Below are 22,972 nucleotides of genomic sequence, written 5' to 3'. Positions count from 1 at the left end.
AGGTTCTCTGGGGTGAGCTGACAATCAGCTCTGAAAGTTCCCAGAGGGAAATGACACAGGTCAGATATGATTGGTCTGTAAAAAAGACTTTCTGTAATCAGAGAAAGTAAGTTAGAAAAAGAACACTGACCTCAGTTAATCTGTACTATCTCATAGTCATATACCTATAAGTGATGACTTGCACTTTCTACTCAGACCTGTTTCCAGAGATGATCAAGAAAGTATTTCTCTTCTGAAGTATATAATCTTTCTAAAAAAAATGCAAGTTCCTGGTATAGCAGTGTAAGTGCTCTCACACAGTTGCCACTTTGCTTTAATTACCCTGAGGGTAATAAGGGATCGTGATTTTTTTTTTAATTTTTTTTTTCTCAGCGCAGTTGCATGAATATCTGCAAATACCCAGTATATATGTACTTTTTGTCCCATTTTGTGGTAAATTTTGTTGATTTTGCTGCTTAAAAAAAAAGTCCAATTTTTTTTTCCCCTAGGTGGTTGGAGCAAGGTATTCTCTCTTTTCACTGTTGCTTTTCAGTGAGCAAAACAGTGGAAATTAACTTGTGTGCTACTGAGTTGCACTGGTTTCATCTGGGAGCCTGGTGGTGGCTAATCTACCTTTTGCCTTCCAGTTGTATGCGTTAGCTGCAGCTTTGCATGGCTTGTGTATTTTTCACAAAGCTGCTGGTTATCATGATAACCGCAATGAGCTTGTTGCCTTTATAGGAATGATGTCCCTCCGTTTTCTGAGGATACAGTGTGCAGCATGAAATACCTGCTTCCTGACTTTTTGAGCAGGCACTAATGCAGTGCCATCGGGGTTCTGCAAACAACTGCTTCAGGAAGTTCTTATTTCAGTTGCCTACTCTGAGTATTTGTGAGATTGAGGCCTTGGTTGAGAAGAGTATTTTCTCAGTTAAGTTTAAATGTCTGTATACTCTGTCTCTTTCAGCTTGAGAATTACTCACCTGATTTTTCCTTCTGCTTTTATAGGTATTTTATTGTGCCCCCCAAGAAAGAAAATAGATGACTAACATATCTGCAATTTAAAACACTTAAATGTGTGGTAAATAATAATTACCACAAGATACACTGATGAATATTAAACCTATTAAAGTACTCAATTCCATCTTCTTTATATTATTACTATAATTTTTGTGCCCTGATTTCCACTTTCCTATTAATATTTTCTTCCTGCAATTCAGGTATTTGAACTTCTTACATATTGATGGAGTATGCAGCAATAATGCAAAAATATTTCACATAAGTAATTTAAATTCATTCTGGTTTTGTATATGTTCTCTATACAGAATAACTTGTGAACTAGCCTTAAGAAGTATATGCTGTTCACGCTCCCCTTTAAATTTATGAAACAAAAATAACCTATTTTAATTTATTTGTGTAACTTAATTTCTACCTAATTTCCTGTATGGCTATGACTGATGTTCAAGGGCTCTAAGAACAATTAAATAACTACATGATTAAAAAATGGAAAATGAGCTTTGCAGTGGATTAGTGCATTACCTGTTTGTTCCCCTTGTGCGAGCTGAAATAATTCTGCCTAAGATGAGCAGTGCAAGTTAAATTGGAGGTCCTGCCCCAGATCTTGGGTTACAAAGCGCAATTTCCCACTTCACAGCATAGACCACCAATTGTGCTGGAGGTCAGAAATGAAAGCAAAAAGATAAAAGATAGTAAAACTTGAGGCAGTAAAGTTTCTACTCCTTTGTCTTGCTTGCAGTTAGAATTAGTCTTGAGCAGTAACAGTACTTTAAATTGTACACAGGAAAAATTTTATCTAGAGCCATTAAATAAATGTCTCCTCTGGGACAGTTTTGCTGTTATCTGAAATGCAACTTCTCAGTGCTGGGTCACTTTGTCTCCTTTAAACAGTTTCTTTCCATTCCCTGCACTTGTGCACAGGTAACTGAAGCCATCCTAGCATACGGACACATACTAAATTATGTATTAGAGACATGTTTGGGTATTTGCAGCCTGGCATATGCTCATACAGCTTTTAAACATATGCTGATACAGCTGCATACAGCTGTTAAACATGCATCTTGCTATAAAACCACAGAACAATTTAGAGGAAATCTTTGTAACAGTCATCTGCATACCAAACTTAATGTTTTATTTATGTGGTTATTTGCAACACTTTGCCCTCAGTCCATCGCCATATTAATTTCCATCTACAAAGTAAACATTATTAACAGAAACAGAAAACAAAGCAGGCTTATGTTTGTATTTCTCAATACATATACCTATATACAGGTAAAAGTAACAGAGACCTAGCATCTGAAGAAGATATTGAAGTGTTTTGACCTTCTCAGTGTTATGTTTTGTTGGCTTAAGTTCAGGAATATTTTCGTCATCCTGTGTGCTCCTCACACATAAGAACTCATTACTGCTTTTCCTAGCACAGCTAATAGCTGAACTGTACTGCTGAGCCATAGAAGGATGAGGAGGGTTGCCATCTAAGTTTTGGCAGCCCAATGTTTTTCACTGCTGTGCTGCTCTGGAGAGCAACTATACTGTTTCCTCAACACTGTTATACAACATAAATGCATACTGAATGTGCTCTGGAGCCTTGCACTCAGTTGACTGTAACACTCATTTTGATCACAGCTGTTGAGAGGTGAGCTGCCATGACTCATGGTTTCTGCAGAATTCACTTTAGGTCAGCACAAGTCATACCAACATTGTTGAACATTTAATTTCTTGAAAAATGCAGGGCTACTGGAAAGGTTAGTAATCTCTTTATCTGTTCAGGGCAAGCTCACTTAAAGTGTTGCTGTGGAAATGTTGCAGGTCAAATGGTGAAGCCCAGTTTTCCCCGTGATTCTGAAGAGAGCCTATATAGTGACGAAGAGTGTGGCATTGTAAGCTGTCAGGCATCATTGTAAGTCCTTTTTTCTTTCCAAGAAAGCCACTTCTTGCTGCAGCAGAATATACACCTATTTCGCAAAACTTTCAGTACATTGAAACATAGAATCAACTTGGTTGTAAAAGACCTTTCATATCATCAAGTCCAACCCTTCCCACAGGACTGCCATGGCCACCACTAAACCATGTCACTTAGGTCCTCATCTACATGGTTTTTGAATACTTCCATGGACAGTGATGCCACCACTGCCCTGAGCACCCTGTTCCAATGCCTGATTACCCCTCAGTGAAGAAACTTTTCATAATATCCAATCTAAACCACCCCTGGTGCAGCCTGAGACCATTTTCTCTTGTATCACTTTTTACTTGGGAAAAGAGACCAACCACCTCCTCATTCCTTCCTCCTTTCAGGTAGTTGTAGAGAGGGATAAGGTCCCCCATGAGCCTTCTCTTCTCCAGACTAAACAACCCCAGTTCCTTCAGTTGTTCCTCATAAGACTTGTGTTCTAGGCCCTTCACTAGCTTTGTTGCCCTTCTCTGCACCTGTTCCAGCAACTCAATTTCTCTCTTGTATAGAGTAGCCCAGAACGGAATGCAGTGTTTCTTAGGAAAGTAAAATAAATTTTGTTTTGTGTTTCTTTCCATGTATTTTAGACTGTATATCTCAAATCTTGTTAACTATGAAGCTCTACAATTCTGGGACAGCTGGAGATGGAATTTATAGACTCATGGGAGCTGTTAAACTTTGATTCTGTCTTATTCTGGTTTTGAGTCCTGTTTTTGCCCCCAAAACATTATTCAAGTCACTTATCTTTTCAGGCATTTGTTATTTGTAATTTTAATTAACCTTATTAATCTATATGCTTGTGTAGTCAATTAATTTCCTTTTTCATGTTGTCACAGTAAAAACTGGCCTTGTTCCAAATCCTGTCATTAAATACTTAGGACCCTGTATTTTGCGTAAAGCCTTTATTTGTCTTTTTGTGTGTGTTGCTTTTGAAGTTCAGGAGAGAAGGTTATTACCTCACTTTTCTTAACTCTGTCATTTAGTTTGATAGTTACTTTTTGCGAGGTTAATGAATACATCTGGTTGTGTATAGAAATGATAGAAAGAGCGATTAAAGAAACTGAGTTTGAGAGGGGTTTAAGTTCTAAACCCTATGAGGGTGCAGAAAATCTGAGTTTTGGTGTGTTCAGATGGGCCATTGTAAGCTAAGATATTGATTTATATATATATATACATATATATATATATGCATCAAGATATCACATGGGTGGAATGCAAAGAATGTTCCAAAAGTGTAGTCTTCATAGAATTACTTTTTTAGAATTTCAAAATACAGGATAAGGTGGATATGTTCTCAAAAAGAAAACAAGGTTTGGTTTCTGCTCTTCCAGTTCTTTAGCTATCCTTGGGCAAAGGTGGTTTGAAAGTTGTATGTATTGCTCTGAAAGGCTGTGACCTGATGAAGGCTTAGTGTGATGCTATATTGATTAATAGATTACATTATATGCTCATATAGCAGACTTCAATGAGTTCTTCTACCTGTTTGCAATGCAATGTGACTTTGGGAGTGTCACAAGAATGAGAAAAAGGTGTCTAGCAGGCAAACATTTAGCCTGCTGTGTTCGCTGGCCCTGGCGGAGATAATGTCTGTTGATCCTGCTTTTAGCTTTGCAGTCATTGCTAGCGTTTTCTGTCAGTGTGTGTTATACTTAAATCCTGAACTTGCAATGCTATATGCAATACAGCCCACCGACATGAGTGTGTCAAGAAAGCCAAAGCAGACAGGCCAGCAGAGACCTTTCAAGAACCTACAAGTCTATTATTTTTTTCATACTCACTTTAGGATCCCTGCAGGGAATCATTCCTTGGCTGGGATTTCTCATTGGTTTTATATCACACGGGGCTCTGCTGCTGTACCTGATGGTGCCCTTTGCCATTTCCCACCTCAGACTTCCTTAGCTGCAGCTGAGAGCAGCAGCACCACATCGTGCCATTGTTCACTGTCATTTCCACTAGTCTGCTCTTGGTACCAGGCAGCTGGGTGTACAGGCAGTGCTGCCACTGCCTGCTGCAGCTGTGGCCTCCTAGATGTTCAAGTACTACTCATACCACTTTTATTTGTGCTCTATGGGAAGAAGAAATTCACCTTAGAAAATCCAGAGCTACTGGTACAGTTCGGTGGTACTTTGGTGACTAAATGTAACAGAATACTGTGTTCTTTCTGTGTTTTCTGAACATGGTGATAATTAAGATGCAATTTTAACTGTAATACAGATCAAGTGATAGGTACTGTGAGCAGTTTGCTGTGTGATTATAGATTGTATATAGAATAACCTGTGTTATTCTATATATGTGTAAGTTAAGGCAAGAGGTGAAAGGGCTTAGCCAGGACATGGGACTGTCACCCAGCATGACTGAGGCACGAACATATATTTCTGATTGTCACAGCAGAGGTCTGATTTGAAATTTCAGATTTCTAGTTATTTGCTTTATGGTGCGTCAGTCAGAGTCATTGGTACTTGGCAGTTGGCTAAAAGCAAACAAATACGATCACTGAGCCATATTTTCTGTCTGCATGTGTAAATATTTATTTTAGCATGGCACCCTACAGAAGTGGGATAAACCCAGTGCCTTTCCCAGGGCAGAATAAGAACCCACTCATTTCATTATGTTTATCATTGTAATATGGGTCTAAAATATTAGGCCTTAGATTTTTCTCATGCTTAGAATCAAAATTATACACTTATATAAAAGAAATACTACAAGCAAGAGTAGTCACAGTCCTGGTAGAGAGATTGTGTAGAGATTCCACAAGCACAGCCTTTCAGGTAAGCACTGTCATGTTCCCATGTGGAAAGAACCTTGCACGTCTGTGATGTGCATGGTTCTGTTTCCTAGGTGTGTATCCATATGAGAAAGCTGCCCTTCCACTTGGCTTCCTTTATGGTACGTGCACAGATGAGTGGTACGGACATTGTTCTCCAGTCCTACATGCTGAGGGCTTGTAGAATAAGCCCTAGATGTTAGGATTTCCTGCAAAAACAAGACTGACAGTGTGAAGAGTGTAGAGAGGGGTGAGAACTTTCGATATTTAAATACAATCCTCTTGTTATACTTTCAACACAATAGCTCTCTTCTTCCCTCCCCTTATAGAAAGTCTTATAAGTTTAAATCCACAGAGAATAAGTTTGGTCTTACTTAGCTTTCATAATTCATGTCTTTCTTAAAATAATTTGCTTGCATTTTTAGGTAAGCAGTTTTTCTCTGCTTCATGATGTTTTTAAACCTATTATCCTTTATTTAAATTGTATCCTTGTCATACAGTAGTTAGGAATTACTGCATATGGTACAGGTGTTCAAGTTACCCCTACTGGGTTGCCTTACAAAAACCTATTAAACTACAACACTGAACCATGCATGCTGACATTCTGGTTTTGAATTGCAGCTCACCGCTGTAGATGCAGACGAGGGACCCAATGGACAAATAGTATATGAAATTTTGGCTGGGGATAAGGGAGACTTCATCATCAATGACCGAACAGGCCTTATCACCATTGCTCCAGGAGTTGTATTGTCAGTGGGGCAATCCTATGCTCTCACTGTAAAAGCATCTGATAGTGCTCCTCCTGCACAGAGAAGGTAATTCTTCTTATAATGAAACTAATGCTTTAATCAGTTCTTAGAAGCACATAAGAAGTGTGGCACACACTTATGTCTATAAATCTGCACTGGAACATAATTCAATATGTTGTGTTTGGTATAAGAATCACATTTTGGAAAAATTTCATATTAGAAGTCTTTCACTTTTTGTTCCTTATTTATATTTTCCATATAGTATTCAGTTTTTGTTATTTAATTTACTTGCAGTGGTCTGGGTTTTTTAAGTTTGCGTGTTGTGCTGTCATTGTGCATGTCCATTTGTTAAAAGAAATTGAAGTGAAGTGCTGTAGGGAAGAAAGCAAGTGAGAAGGGAGATGTGTTTTGTTCAGAATGCAGCTTGCTGTGATGCAGAGAGGATCCCAAACAATTTGGGGCTGAGCAGAAAGAGCTCTCCAGCTATGGGGTGTGCAAGTTCATTCAGACTTGGCATGCTGTGGACATACTTGACAAGCTGTCCCAGTGGTGCGCAGTGCCCCCACTAAGATTTAATTTCCCATCAGCAGAATTATTTCTGTTCACTACCACCTAATAAGGAAGAGCAGCCTGCACATTTAGTATGGTTGGAATAGGACGCTCTTGTGTTCTTTTGAGTTTGTTTTCTGCATATGCCAATTGTGCATAAATGTAATTTCATGAGGGTTGGATGAGGGGTGTGTGCATAAAAGCAGCTCTCATTTTCTTGGGCTGGTATTGATAATGTGACAACCTTATTGGTCAAAGAGGATGACAGTAGTTTCCAGCACTTAAATCTCGAACAATCTTTTATCTTTTCTTCAAATGGGGAATGCGAAAATGAAAGATAACACAAAAGCATCTTTTCTTTCAGGACCTGCTGCTTCTATCATGTCTCCAATAAAGCAGCTCATACTGTTGTGTTCATATTTTGTAATTACGTTTTCCAATAACTGAAGTATTCAGATTGTTAGATGGTTCACAAAACTAATACTGGATAACAGTCTTCTGGCTGAACAGTCTTCTTCCCCTCTTGCTTGCTTTCTTGATAAGTCGTCTCTTAGGGTAGCTGATAGTAGTCTGTTAATAGTGCTGAGGAGAAGATTGTGTATTATTATGTACTTGCTTTTGTATAGTGCTAGCATAGTTTTAAAGTGGAGGACAAAAATCAATAATGCCACTTCAGAGATCTTCAGAATCCAGCAGTGTGGCCCCAGCAACAGTAGCCCCTACAATACAGCTTTGATTGCTATCAGCTCCTTTTATGTTTGAGAAATCTTTATATTGTCTAAAAATACATGCTTCTGATGATGTATGTTGGGAGCATGTACTTCCTCATCTGAAAATGTCCTTACTGCAGCAGTCTTCAAAAGCAGAAAAGCTCTCCTGTCATTTCTGCTTGTCTCTCCTTTTATGGGATTCCAAGTAATTTGCTTCATAGCTTTCAATGTGTTCAAAAAAACACTTCATCTATACAGTATTCCCATAGCTTGGGCAAGTGGCCTTGTGTTCAGCCTGGCCTTGACCTGAGTTGTATTTGGGGCCCAGAGCTGTTCTTTATGTCTGTAAAGGTTAAAAAAGCAGGGATGAAAGAGGTGGGAAGGACACTGGAACTTCAGAAAGGTGCTGTGGAGCAAGAATGTGAACAACCAGACTTAGTAGCTGGTAAAAAATATTTGGATAAAAAATTTTGCTGCCTTCTTAGTGTTCTTTCTGTAAGGCTGGAAAACCAGAAATGAGCTGGTGGTGCTTGAAGCAGGCTCTTGTCGTTTTACAGAGAAAAGTCAGGAAGAGATCATGTGAGCTACAGCTCTGAGATCCTTAAAACTGTTGGTTTGTACCTCCTTAGTTCCTTCCTTCTGGCTGTGAGGTGGTTAGTATCTCACGGTTGGGGTTATATGAAATTCATGCTGCTTCTAATGCAAAGTTGTCACATTAAGTTAGGTGATTCACCTTCCTGGGGGCAGTAACCAGTATTTGAGACTTCTAGGAATGGGCTTGGTCTAGCCAGCCATTATGTATCTCAGCAGGCAGGAAGTTGTATGCCTTGTAAAATAAGGATTTGGATGTAATTTGAAATATTAAGGATTTTTTCCCAAATTTGGATTCTGATGCAGGACATACCAGGCTAACTGTAGACAATGTGTTAACTGGCAGGATTTGAATTTATCACCTTGCTTATGCATGGAGCAAGACCAGACTACTAAACCTGGCTAGGAAATGTAGCTCTGTAGCCATTGTGCACACAAATTTAAATTGCAATGCATTCTGTGTATTTTTTTTTGCGTGGTATGGCACATTAAATTCTTGGCTGTTGACTGTGCACAAGGCAAGATATTTTTTTGAGTATTCTTAAAGTTTCTATCTATAGCAAGCACCATTAATTTCAGTTATTAAGGTACATTTAAATACACTTAAGTACTTTAAGTATATTTAAGTCTATTTTTTTTAGAACTGAAGGTGTAGTTAAGCATATAGTGATTATCAGTTTCTGTTCTTGAAATAAATGAGAATAGTTCTAAAATCCATTTCATTTCAGACCTAAACCTTTTCACCGTTGACCTCAGATTCCTATACAATGGAAGCATGTCAGTGACAACAGTCATCTACTAGACCAAGTCCAATCTAGAAACTACCCAATTATGAAATTATTATTCCGCATAGTGGAAAAGTATGCTTTCTTTTTGACTTGCATATAGAGATATTGTTTGCCCAAAGATATATTAGTCTACATGTATATAAATATATTCGTTATATGTTAAATAATACAGTTGTATGTGGAAATCACACAGAGTTAAAGGAGACACATGAATGCAATCTCAGTGGCTTGTTGACCATGTGTTCCTTGCATTACCATTTAGCTAGTGTAGAATAAAAGCCGTATTTCCATGCTTATAGGAGGTTGTGAGGACTGCTTAATTCCTGAACTCTGTTCTGTTCTCAGGGTATTAACCTGTCCCATCAGTGTTAAAACACCAACTGCAGCTGTAGAAAGGGTTAACTCTTCTCCTTTCCTTTCCCATGCCAAAGTAGATTTTATCAGCCACCTAAATGGGCTGCATATAACGCACACAAAATGATTGGGCTAAAATTTCAAAGAGCTAATAAAAAATGGGTTGGAAATGAAAAAGTAGCCATTTAATATTATAGTGCTTTTAGTATGCAGATTACTAGTGCTTTACTTTGTGATCTCATCTTCAAGATTTGGAAAAAATATTGCTTACTCTTGTGGTGAACAGAAACCTTTTTGTTTTAGAGCTTGGTAAACAATAAATCAGCTTGGGTATTATTAAGATATAGCAGGATCAGGAAAAATGGTATATAACAATATATTGTATTAAATACTTATCAGTGGCAGAAAAATGCACACTAAACTGCAACTATTTGGATGTGTATATCATACACAGACAGCAGCTATTCCACGAAAATATGCAGAGCCAGTGCTTAAGTGATATTTTGTCTATTAATTTATTGTGTCTGTTGTTGAGCATTTGAGGATGGTATTTTGTTTGCTCTGAGGATGTAAGTGTGGAACGTCATTAAGATTTGTGGAATATGAAGGAGTATTTTAAAACAGACAAGAAGACAGCTAACTGGCTGTAGTTCATAAGGAGGTAATTTACAGAGAAAGATCGGCTTTAGTTGTAATTGTCTTCCCCTGATTACACTGGTTTTGTTTATATTCACTGACTCTGTAAACCGCAAATTCAGCTGCTTAAATGCCCAAGGATATGATAGATAGGAAGGCTCAGTCATTCACTAATACATTTCAGTGCAAGCTATACATTTGTTTGAAGTCTGATTAAATCAAATAAGGATCTGGCTATTATGTAAGTTCCAAGCAGTAAGATCCTCATCTATATTTGTAGATGGATGAGAATCCTGCACTTGCTCCAAAAACACTTGGCTGTGGCAAGGGTAGCTTCCACAGTATCTCCTCCATATCTTTCCCTGGCCCACTGAGGTGTCCCCATGGGCTACAAGGGATTTTCTTCTCTGCTGCCTGAAGCACCTCCTCTTCTCCTCCTTGGTGCTCATAGGGCTGTTTCTCACACTTTTTTTTTTCCCTCCCATTTGTTCTCCCATTTGGTGTGTTTTCCCTTTCTTAAATCTGTTTCCCAGTCATTACTATAGGGGCTGAGAGGCTGGGCTGTGCCTGGCCATGGCCTGTTGAAATGGCTGAAACCAGCCATGACCACCCTAGGGAGCCCCAGCTTCTCCTCACAGAGATCCCTCAGTACTCCATGCAGCACAATTGATAAATGCATCTGTCTCCTGTTCAAAGCAGGCAGCAACAAAGCAGGATTCGGTATGTGTCCAAGCTGGCCAAAATGTGTGGCTGAGCTGTTAAAAGATGGAGTGTCCCTGGCTGAGTTTAATCCCTGCCTTGTGGGCTGCATGTGTGGATGTGCCCCTAGGAAGCAGCTACTTCTGCAGCAGTTACGTATGGGTGGGATTTGTCTTTTTGGACAGGGATGTTGATGATTCTTAATGGTCAGCACACTGCATGACACAGCCCCTAAAAAGTAGCTATCTGTCATGGTGGTGTAGAAGTGATGGCTTGTGCAGCTCTGATCACTGGGAGGAGCTATAAAACCCACTGGCAAAGGGCAATGGGAAGCATTTGTAACACAGTGGTGACCGTGCCTGGTCAGAATCCTGTACAGCTAATTAAAAATATCCATCAATGATGTGTCATTTTGGTAATAATTAATTCTGTCATTTACCACAGAAGGTATCTGGTAATTTCTGGGAGGAGCCTCTAAAAATGCGCTGTTTTCTAGCCGTGCAAGAAGCACCTCATTCTGTGTTCATGTTTTTCTTTTCTCTCTTCCCTCCCCTCCTTTACGCCCTTTCCCTACCCACACCTCCACCCCCTAAAAAAAAGAAAGAAGGGGGGGGGATGGGACACGACAAAATCTAGGACAAATCCCTTTGTTCTTGAAGCAGTGCCTTTCCTGAAGCCCTAAAGCCTGAGATTTACCAGTTCTGTCAAAAGGCAATCTGTGCCTGTGTTACACTTGCTCTCCTCAGGATTTTTTGGGGGGGCAGGGGTACTGTTTAACCTATGGGAGAGAAGGCAGATGGGACAAATGAGCAAAGATGCAGGATAAAGATCCCTTTAAGCTACATCTTAAATGTTTTTCAAGTTCAGGGAGACTTTTGTCTCCCTTTCTCTGTTTGGAGCAACTGAATAGCAAGTATGTCGACAACATAGTCTTCGCAGGGTGTGTACTGAGTGTCAGTGTTTGCAGAAGGGACTTCAACTTGCAAACTGCAATGCTGCTTGCAGTATATTTGGGTTAGGGGTTCAGTGCAGTTGAAGGGTTTACCAGGTTTTTTTATAGTTTCCTGTACTGCCGTGACTCACTAGATTGAAGTGGGTTAGATTTTATTTGTATGAACCCCAGTATTGATGTAGCCTATTAAAGAGATGTGTCTTCTCCCAGCATTATCCTTTTCATCAATATTTTCTGTTCCTTCTCTTTCAAAGAAAGGTAACAAACTGAACAATAGCAGGGGTCCCCCAGGGGTGGTTATTGTGCATGGCAGGCAGAGTTACCATCTTAGAATTTGTCATGCTCTTCTAGAGGACACAATATCACCAGGGGGATTATGGATCTTTTGTATGTGGAGTGTGCACTGAAATCTTGCTCCTTTGGGTTTTTTCAAAGAACACTAGGGCTACTTTTAAAGTAATCATTTAGCTTTTCTTCTGTTAATGTGGCAACCTGCTTTATTTTTGATACAGAATGAAAAATACATTCTAAAGCTTTTAAAGGAGCAAGGGGAGATTGTTAGAGCCAGAGAACACACAATGGATAAAATACGTAAATACATTGTTGTTTGCCTTGTGTTTGTTGATTTATTGATTTTGACTGACTTTGATTTTTTTAATTTTTTTTTAATTCTCACATTCCAGGAGCTCTATTACTACTGTTTACATTGAGGTCCTTCCACCTAACAACCAGAGCCCTCCCCGCTTTCCCCAGCTGATGTACAGCCTTGAAGTCAGTGAGGCCATGAGAACTGGAGCCATTTTGTTAAACCTGCAGGTAGAGATGTTTCCCTGTAAGCCTTTACCACATTCCTTCTGTTTGTACCAATGCCAGAAGCCAGTCCTTGCATACATGGGGAAACGACAGTTTCTACGTATTGAAAATCATTTAGCTGTAATAAATAGCCTCTTTTACATGGATCATATAGGAAAAGTGCTCGCTTGGATATTTGTGTGTGTTCTTTTTTTGTGTTAAGTGTGCCTGGAAAGGTACTGTAGGCTGCATATGGGACTGAAGTACATAAGAAAATATATTCCATGAATGGTTAAAACTTGAAAGGCCCATGATTTCATATGTTAAAATCTCTATATGTACGTTTGCCAGCAAACCAGAGGATCTTAGAACCTCCCACACCTAATTCACATGGAATTTCAACAAGGTTCTTGGCATTCAGCCTTCTTTAGCCTGTTGTATTTGAAAAGCATCTAAAGATATTTACTCCCCTTAGTGTATGTAATAACTGCTGTTAACAGGCTAACAAAAAGCAAAGGTCCCTGTACAGCTGACCACACAATATAGCTCTGCTAGTGGAAACAGTGAAAGCACATTAGTCCAGTATTGCTTTTTAAATAATGCTGCATTGACATAGTTTGCAAACCCACTTGCTTCTCTGCGGGCTGTTGCATGATTAACTTACCAGCTTTCTGCTAGCTTATTTACTGTTTCCTAAGCTGTTTCCTAGACATTTCATTCTGTCCACATGCCTGGAAAGCCAGCTGTGCAAAATAGGTAGATAAATTGCAACTCTAGATGTTTGGGGAGAGGGATCAGATTGATCAGGAGAGGGATTATTGTCAAATAGTTATGGCCTGAAGTCTAAAACTCAGTACAGCATGCTCTCCTGAGCATGGTTCCTGTAAGCACAGAGTTATTCAAACTTCACGGAAAGCCATTCAAAGGGGGAAGACTGGAAATACCTGACTGGAGATACCTGAGCTAAACAGAAACCATACAGAGCAAAGTCTTATCTGCCTTAAGTCAATGTAGCTCTATTGAGACATGTTGAACTTGGTGGATTTTAGGTTAGTTTAGAACAGCTGAAGCATACGGCTCTGTGTTTTGCATATTCAGTAAATGCACAGAGAAAAAAAAGTTGAAACCAAAGTGTGTGAAATAAAGGAGCTCTAATTGAGTCACTGATGCAGGTGAATGGGTAAAATTCTACTAAAATTGTTTGCTGATGAAAGATTAAGATTATTATGTGTGGTTAAACTGATACAGTCACCTGTGCTGAGGGAGGATGAGTCATTTAGCTCAGTGCTGAAAATTAACTTCTGTTATGTCTTTAATGCCTGCAATGAGTTCAGAATTGGAGCCATGCTGTTCAGAAGCCTTTTCCTCACTGGAAGGGAGATGCTTGATTTTAGAAACCCCAAAGAGTAATGCAAGCCAGGAGCATGCTGAGAAGCAGAAACACTTGTGTTTACTTGACAGGTGCTGGAATCTATGGGTGAAAGCCTAAGTGATCTTTGGAGGCAGAAAAACTATTAGCAGGTTTTAGTATTTAGGGATTTTATGCAATTTAAATGTTGTTAGAAAGTGAACCCCATTGTTGAAACAATCTGTCTGCTTTAAGGTTTTGCTAAACCCCAAGCATTTTACCCAGAGTTTTCCTTTTCAAATGAACCTTGGTAAGTTATGCTGACTAAATCTGGAAAAGACTGCTCATGCCAGGCAGGGCAGGGGGGATGCAAAATGGTCATAAATGGTCATATCCTCGTTGCCCGGTCACTAGTAAGCGTTTTAGCGGTGCAGCAGTGGGTGTTCTCTTGCTATATGCCCCAAATCCCCAGAAATGACAATTTACTTTGTTTGGGAAAGAGTGAGATGCATCAGTTAGTTTTAAGAGCTTTGGAAATGCATACAAAATGTTATCTTTTACTTACTGTTATTGCAACATAAATTTATCATGTATTACCAGTATGCTATGAATGATTGAATTTTTAGGTAGCCAAATTCTGTTTATGAAAAATACTTAATTGTTAAATCACAGAGATGCATGGCTTCATCTCAGGGAACTGTCAAAGACTATATCTCTTGTAGGGCTGATGGTCCTGAACATGAAATATGGATGCATTGTCTTTATTGTGCAAGTTCATCTGCCTCATTCTGCATTAATACATCCATCTGTATTAAAGAACTTTGTGTGGATTAGACTTTGGGGTTCACTTTTTTTTTATTCTCTGTGTAATAAGGAACATTTTAAAAAAATCAGAAACTGAGTATTTTAATCTTATGAACTCTTGTGCTGTCTTTTCCAGGCAAACAGAAACTTACCCATTAGTCATATTGGGGTTTTCTTTTGAGGAATTTTAACAATAGTTTAAGGTATTGCTTGTGTTCCATAGGTACTATGGCATATTACCAGCCCTAAAACATTTAACAAGTGTTTTCATGTGTAAACTTTCACACTGACTTTTTATTTCATGAGTAGTCTTATCAATACATGAAGTGTTTTGAAATAAAGGTATTGAGGTTTTTATTGATACATAGGATTAAGAGGTTATGCTTTTATGACCCTTCATAATATTTTGTTAGTGTCGCGTACAGCATAAGGATTACAAAAACTGGGAGCAACTTATTTTAAATATTCCTGAGTCAGCCAATCTGAATATCTTCAAAACACCAGTGTCAATGCAAATGCAGCTGGTTTAAATTTGCCTATTAGACTTTAAAATACATGTTCTAAAAATAAAATTTACATTTTTCTTTTCCATTAAAATATTTCATACAGATGATGGAAGGTTATATTTTTTCTTATACCATTATTTATTTTATGATGTACCCAGTTGATTGTGACTGGTGTCTTAATTAACAACATTTGAGATTAAGGAATGCAATATTAAATGTTCTCCACAGTACTAATTTGTAAATAACCCTCGGAGTTTATTGCATGCCTAGGAGGAGTTTATGCTTCATGTTCTGCCAGCCATTATTAATTAAAATATGTAAATAGTGTAATTTTTCTGGGAGTCTGCAAAACAAATAAGATCATTATCATGGTCCAGTTATGTGCTGAACACGGAGGCAACATGAAATCAGTGTACAATTTATGAAGTCACTATACAATTGATCAGGAAAACAGTAGTTATAGATTGCTTATTCCTCATGTACAATCTTCAGTGTTTTTCCTATGTACATAATAACTTTCTGTTCTTTCATTTTAGAAGAAACTGATTTACTTTATTTTTTTTTTAAACAATGATAAACTTTCCCTTGTGATTTTTTAAGTGTGTTGATTGAAGGGTACATTTTCCTTGGACATAAATAGGAAAAGAAAATTAACTAGAACCAGTCTTTTACCTTCTGTCTTTCTGAAAGTTGCCTGACTTATTATGAATGAATGTAGACCATAAACAAAAAAATCTGAGATACCCCCAAATATGAAGTGAGGACAGGATGACCTTCAGGTAAGGTAAAATTAATACAAAGGACCACTAAAGATAGAAGCAACAATGTGATTCTGATGAACTAAAATCTGTGATAGTCCACAGAGATGACAACTAGTCCAATTTTCTGCATCCAGTATTTGTATAATCTTGTATTCTTGGCTAACACTTTTTCAGGGTTTTTTTGTTTGTTTGTTTGGTTTTTTTTTAATTGAGTCATCTCCTAACCATTAATATCATCAGCATAAGACTATCTGAATTCTGCTCATAACCTCTAATGTGCTGGCACCTCCTGTCATTTGGTGCCATTCATGGATTTAATAAACAAATTTCTTATTCCGTCACTAATGTTGTTAATGAAAATATTGATCAGTACTGGAAGAAATATGCACAACCTTTTCGAATTTTGTCAATACTAAATGCTGCCAACTGCTGTCTGACCTTAATTTTTATGATCAGCTTTATTCTTGATTAAGCCCATTATCTATTTAGAGACCATGTTGTCTGAACTTTTTAAATGAAATTGTTACATAAGAAAGTGAGAAAAGCCTTGCTATGGCTTAGATGCATTAATACATCCACATCTTTTCCCTATATACAAGACCTGTTGTCTTGTAAAATGAGATTTGATTGCTTCAACATACTTTGTATTGAGAAATTTATCTTTGTGTTATCCATCTCCATAATGTCATCGTGGGTACTTATATGTAATTTGATTATGTGTGCTTTTCTGGGAATTGGGCTTTACCTGTGTGGTCTGTGATTTCCTGGCTTATTCCTCTGTGAAAGATGTACCTGGTGTTTGCCCTTCAGCATGTTTGTCCTCTGTGAGTTTTCAGAGAAAACTGTTAATGGCTTTGAGATTGCTTCAGCCCATGTTTTTATACACTAGGATGAATTTCATCAGGCTTTAATTTCAGCAGATGATTTAAAGATGCTCTAGTTATGTACCTATTCTCTGCTTTATTTTTTCCCAATTCTCATCTGAGCTTTTACCCCTTTGTTGCCACACTTAATTTTGTTTGCTGCTTGATTGCAGCTGAAATACAAGAATTGTTAGCTCTTTGACCTCTACATCAAACTTTCTGCTTTTGTACTGTGGCAAAGTACCACTCTCCTGAGCTTTCCTCTGTAATTTAAACATTTCTTTGTTATCCTTTGTATGCTTTTCTGTTTCTGTGTACGGTTTTGCCTTGACTTTTTCTGACTTTGTCCTCATATAGTTATTCTTGCTTTTTCTTTATACTGGCCCCTTCATCTGCCTTACCCACTATTTTCTATATGCTTCCTTTGGTTAAGGCAAGCTGGTTTCTTAATAGACCCTCTGTTCTGCCTGCATGCTGGAATAGTTTGTGCTCCTGTTCTTAACGTGTGTGTGAGGGTTTTTTTCTTGTTTTGTTTTTTGGGTTTGGTTGGTTGTTTTTTTTTTTTTTCTAAAGAACTGCTCTTTAGATGGTCAGACCAAAGATACACAGCTTTAACTGTGGTGTACAGCAAATGCTTACAGAAAATAGATAAGAAAAAGGGTTTTTGTTGAAAGATGAGAAACACAAAAATACTCTTTTTTTTTTTTTTCTTTTTTTTCTGTCTCCTAGTAAATCCTATTTGTCTTTCTGTGAACTTGTTGGCTGGCCTTCTTGCAATTCTTTTAGCCATTTCTTTATTGTTTGTCACAGAATCATAGATTCATAGAGTCACAGAATGGTTAGGGATTGAAAGGAACCTGAAAGATTGTCTAGTTCCAGTGTCTCACCACCCTCATGTTGAATGATTTCTTCTTTATATCTAATCTAAATCTACCCTCTTTCAGTTTAAAGCTATTCCCTCTTGTTTTATCCCAACACGCCCTTGCAAAAGGTGCCTCTCCAGGTTTCTTGTAGGCTCCCTTTACTTACTGGGTTTCCTATGGTAACGTGATTAATCACTTTGGATTTGTAATGCTAAATAGTTGTAACTGTGAGACAGTTAAAGAGACAATATTTTCTCAGAAAAACTCCTGATAGTCTTTTTGGGGAAAAGGTGTGTGTACACTTGATGAAAAAAGTTACAATGGCATAGCATATTTATGGCCATTTTTGTAAATAAGTTAGCTGAAGCATAACATCAAAAGCAGTTTATTTGGCTTCTGAAAAGCTTTTCTGTCATCTAGTAGGTGGAATACACTTTCTTTGATGCTTTTAATAGTCATTCTCAAACATCTCATCCTGATCCTCATCTTCCTCCCTCCTCGAAACAAATTACCATGGAGGGTGAGTGCTGCAATGTCTAAACTGCTCAATGGAGCATCAGTAAAAGTACTGGGATTCTAATAAACTAATAGAAAAAGAAGTGGAAATGAAGAATAAGAACAAAAGAAATAAAAAGTTCAGTCTATTCAGTCTGTAGACTCAGAAAAATATAAGTAATTCTATGAAGCCTGAATTTCATACTTTTGGTGCTCTGTGTTTATTTTTAGCAGTAATTTGAAAGTCTATGTTCTGGATATTGTTGTTTCTATGTATCATAAAAATTCTGATGTGCTACAGCTTTATCTTAAGTAGCCCGTCTGTAATTCCCACTGTTGCCTTACAAACAGATTCTTGTCGTCCCTGTAGAAAACTTTAAGAGAACTTCAGGAGTTAATTTTCCAGTTTATGAACTGAAGGAAAAAAAAGGAGGCTTTGTAACTGACTTAATTTTATCCTTTTTTTTCCTAAAGGCTTTTGATAGAGAGGGTGACCCTATAAGATACCTCATTCAGAATGGAGATCCTCAACAAGTTTTTAATCTCTCTCAAAGGTAAGTGGAAAAACCCTTAGAAAATGGACTTGTAACTTTTCTGTGAAGTGAAAATGTGGGCTGAGAGCTAAAGAAAGACTTGTAATCAGAATCTATTCAGCTGTTCCGTATATTGGCTCTTAGACGTTAATGAGAGCTCTGCAAATGATATTGTACTCTAGAGTTTTTCACAGGGGACTGTTTATTTTAAACACTTTTGTAGGTAAAAATCACTGAGGTGGAAAGATTCTATTCAAAATAGTGACCAGAGATTAATTAATAACTTTATACTTGTCAGCTCTTGACTAACATTAGGGACATTTGCTTTCTTTTTTAACGTCTTTCCTTCAAGTGTTGTAGTCTACAGTGGAAAGTTTTTTGTTGTAAAGCCTGTTTTTCTTAAATTGAATGCCGACTTAAATAGAGTTAGAAAGGTTATGTTATGAAATTATAAGCACGAGGTAGGTCTGTGCCTGTCCCACAACTCCCTCCTTTATTTTACCCAAGCAACTATTATTTACATGCCAAAGTATCTTTTCTCTTTGTAGGAGAAAGGGAGGGTGCTTAGCTGACTTCCTGTGGTAGATGATGGGACAAAAATAATCTAGAGCTTATTTGTTCATTGTGCAGGTGTAATTGTAAAAAATTGTTCAAATTTGGTATGAGGAGGTGGTTGTACTATAACAGGTCTGTATTTTCTGAATAAGTTCTACATTACTCACTAATCTTCCATATACAGAGAATCAAATCACTTATGAAACAAAATGAAAAAAACCTTGAACATCCCAAGAGATGCTGATTCTTTTGTCGATCAACATTGCTGGGCCCTCTAACAATGAAGACTCTCAGACAATGAAAGGGAAAGCTTAGAGAGGAGACTGTTTTGCTGAGATGGCAAAAGCAAGAAATCATGTTAAGGTGCTGATTTTATTCATTGCTTAGGGCTGGATTTTTCAGTGCAAATTAGGGAAGGTATGCTTTGCTTATCAGCTCAAAGGGAGCACTAGGATTTATAGCACTGTGCAGGTTTGTATGGTTTCTACAAGCGATGTTAGCAATCCTCCCCATAGAAACAGAGAAACTTGGTGTGACCCAGTCTTTGACTTTAGAACTCGAATAATAAGTGTGCCTGGGTACAAAAGAGGTGCTGTGAAGTGGGGGAGATCACTCGGTGGGTAGTTGTTTTGGGTTGTTCATGCTTATCACAATGCTGTCAACGCTGCACCATAAAAATCCTGATAGTCTCCATACCAGAGAGAGACTTGAAAAATGTCTACAAATTCAAGACAACTTCTGGCCTCCAAACCTGTGATGTAAAGGTATTCTAGAAGTTGGATCCTAGGCAGCACCTGTATTGTCCAGCCTTGGGTGTAAACAGTGTGGCGATAGCCAGAAATCAAGCTGTTAAAGGTGGCATGTGAATTCACAGCTGTGAATTCAGTCTCAAAATAACTAAGAAATGTCCAGTTTGCTCTCTGAAGGTTTCAGGTACAGCATACCCCAGTGTTGTTGGGTAGTGTTGAAGCAGTTGCAGGTTTCACCTCCCAGGGACTGTGCGGGGTGCCTGGGAGTCCTCCTTCATCCTGCTGAGCCTCTGTGGCCCACCATGGGCAGCTTGACATACCCCAGCCTCACGTCCCCCTGACATGCATCTGAGCACCACTGCACATTGAGGATTTCGACACAAACTTAGGTGTGTGTTTGTCTTTTTGGTCTGTTGCCTCTTGATAAAAAGAAGAGCTCTTTGAAGTGTTCTCTGAAAAATGTTTTTAAATGTTCAAAAACCACATAGATGAGGCCCTCAGTGATAAGCTTTAGTGGTGGTCTTGGCATCCTGGGGTAATGGTTGGACTTCGTGATCTTAAGGGTCTTTTCCAACCTAGTTGATTCTGTGATTCTCTCCTTCCTGCCCTCCTTGCATCGCCCTCCTTGGAAATTGTTCATGCAAAATTTTCTTCAGCCTTTTACACGTTTTTTCTAGATGCTGAAAAGCCTTGATAGGAGATTAAAGTAGGATTAATATTAAACAAAGCATAGTCAATGCGAGTGGCATATTAAGGCTACTGGAATTTATCTCAGCGTTCCATTTATGCATTTTAAACACTTTAGAGCCAAGACAGAGACCATGAACATGATTCTGTCTCTTTCTCATCCGGATTATTTTCTTGTATCCTAGAGCACGTCAGTTAATCCCTGTGTAATTCCCTAACTGGCATCATGGTTACTGAATATTACCAGTTTTACATCTACCTACTAGATCTCTTATCGTGAGTGTGCGGATTGCTGGATCCTTTTGTTCCTTCCTCTTTGGCAATGCAAACTGAGCATAAGCTGTAGTAATTCAGTACCTTCTTGTATACCCTAAGGACAGTGATGACTAAAAGTTGGGGTATTACATGAATGTGAATACATCAGAATCCTTGAATAAAACCTGGAAGTTTTTATAAATTATCATGTTTCTTGAATGATGTTCATCTATTGAAATGGAGGCTGTAGATTGGAGTTGTCCAAGTGGCAGGAAGGAGGAGATAAAAAAGGTTGTATGATAGTGCAAAAATAGTGGAGAAATTTAAATGGATATATGCAGCTAAAGGTCAGTGTCAGAAACACAGTATTAGTTGTAGTTGCTGTCAATTTTTTATTCTTAGCTCCACTTTGATATTTAGTACTTTACCACATAAGTTTTAAATGTTTTATTCATTGGTCCTTTCCTAAAAAATTTTTCTGTTCATATTTTGTTGCAGTGTCTTGGACAAATGCTGAAAAATGCATATGATCTGTTATGGTAGCTAATTGATTTGCAGAAACACCTGGAAATAAGAGAATTGTTAAAATACAGACCATAATTCAGCAATTTTGACAGTTAATAATACATCTGACTTTTCTACAGCCCACAAAGGAAGTTAATGCCTTTCTCAGTAGCATCACTACCGTTTGAGCATCTTCTAAGTTTAAAAAGTGTAGTTTCGAAGTTAAATGGTCGTTAGTAATATAACAGTAATATTACTTGCAGTCACCTGAATATTCCTCAGCAGAAGACAGTATATGAGAGTGCAAGCAAAAATGAGGTGCACGGTGTTACTAATTTGTCACACACAAATTACAGGTTGGCTTTCTGGAAATGCCACCACTTTTAAACTCGCTGCTTTCTTGTTGGCCATGTATGTATGCAAAGCCAAGACATTACTGTTAGTCTAATTAAAGTCTTAGTAGTCCAGGTAGAACACTAATGGAAGTAGCTAAAATTGCAAATATACCTGTATTTTACTATGTGTATGTAAATAAAAATATATAGAATGTAATTTGTCATGTCTGTATATAATTTTATAATTTATGTATGTATAATCACATACATGTATACATACACATGTATTTTAATGATATGTAGCTATATTGATTGTATATATTTTATATAACATATTTATAGGTAGCTATATATAGCTGTAGACATTTATGTTACTATATGTGTGGCTGTGTTCAAAAAGAAATATAGACATATGCACAAATTTGTTTTGTGCCTTGATCTTGTGTTGTGCTTTACCCTTTCACTTTCCCTTTGGGGCTCTCAGGGCAATAGATCAGGGGTCTGTGTGAAGTCTTCAGCATGTGCCTCTACTGCTCTGTAAGTAGTTCAGTCTTCACACAATAACCATATTATAGCTAGCTATTACTTAGAAAAATATATAGAAAAATAGGTACCACACTACAAAATTGTAGAAAAGTCAGCAAAAGTCAAAACAACATTGGTGTTGGGTACATGCTTATTAGATAATTGTTGTTCAAAGTTAAAACCATCCTCTAAGCAGGCCAAGACAATTCCATGAAAAGAAGCATGATAGTTCCCAAGCCCCTTTTGTAGCTTGGCACAACACTTGCTGCTTGAAACAAGACATGTCAGCTCCATATTTACTGTGTTATAAAACTATGCACAATATTTGTGTGTCCCATTGTTTTTAAAAACCTCCAGAAAATAATTTGGGGTACAATGAAGTTGCTAGCTTTTCCTTTTCTGAGGAAGCTAAACATGACTTATGCCTATGTTTTACTTGTGTAGCAATGAGGCAGATCTAATGTAGCATCTCCTGAAATATTCTTTTGATTACTGAGCTTGTACGTTATTTTACCTACCAGCCTTTCACTCCAAGGGGAGAATTATGCTCCCACTCACTGGTTTCACCTATGTCTGTAGTATTTGTTTGAAGAAACTCCTTGCAGTAACAGCTTGCCAGTAAGTGTTGGTATTTGTCTGTGCTGAAAAATTCTTGGCC

General features: G+C 37.9%; 1 protein-coding gene across 15 annotated transcripts in view; it reads left to right on the top strand.

Moving 5' to 3' along the window:
• The window catches only part of PCDH15 (protocadherin related 15), a 460,786-nt gene that overhangs the window by 269,480 nt on the left and 168,334 nt on the right, over positions 1 to 22,972 (top strand). For all 15 annotated transcript variants that reach the window (XM_061373834.1, XM_061373832.1, XM_061373828.1 and 12 more), the window contains 3 exons: positions 6,333 to 6,526; positions 12,423 to 12,555; positions 18,646 to 18,725. In XM_061373834.1, coding sequence (XP_061229818.1) covers positions 6,333 to 6,526; positions 12,423 to 12,555; positions 18,646 to 18,725 — 407 coding nt within the window. The remainder of the gene's footprint in view (positions 1 to 6,332; positions 6,527 to 12,422; positions 12,556 to 18,645; positions 18,726 to 22,972) is intronic.

Source organism: Neopsephotus bourkii, unplaced genomic scaffold (genome assembly GCF_033783945.1).
Source record: "Neopsephotus bourkii isolate Nb327-2 ecotype Australia unplaced genomic scaffold, CSIRO-AGI_Nbou_v1 NB_1634, whole genome shotgun sequence".
NCBI lineage: Eukaryota > Metazoa > Chordata > Aves > Psittaciformes > Psittacidae > Neopsephotus > Neopsephotus bourkii.
This window is presented reverse-complemented; position numbering and strand designations above follow the sequence as displayed.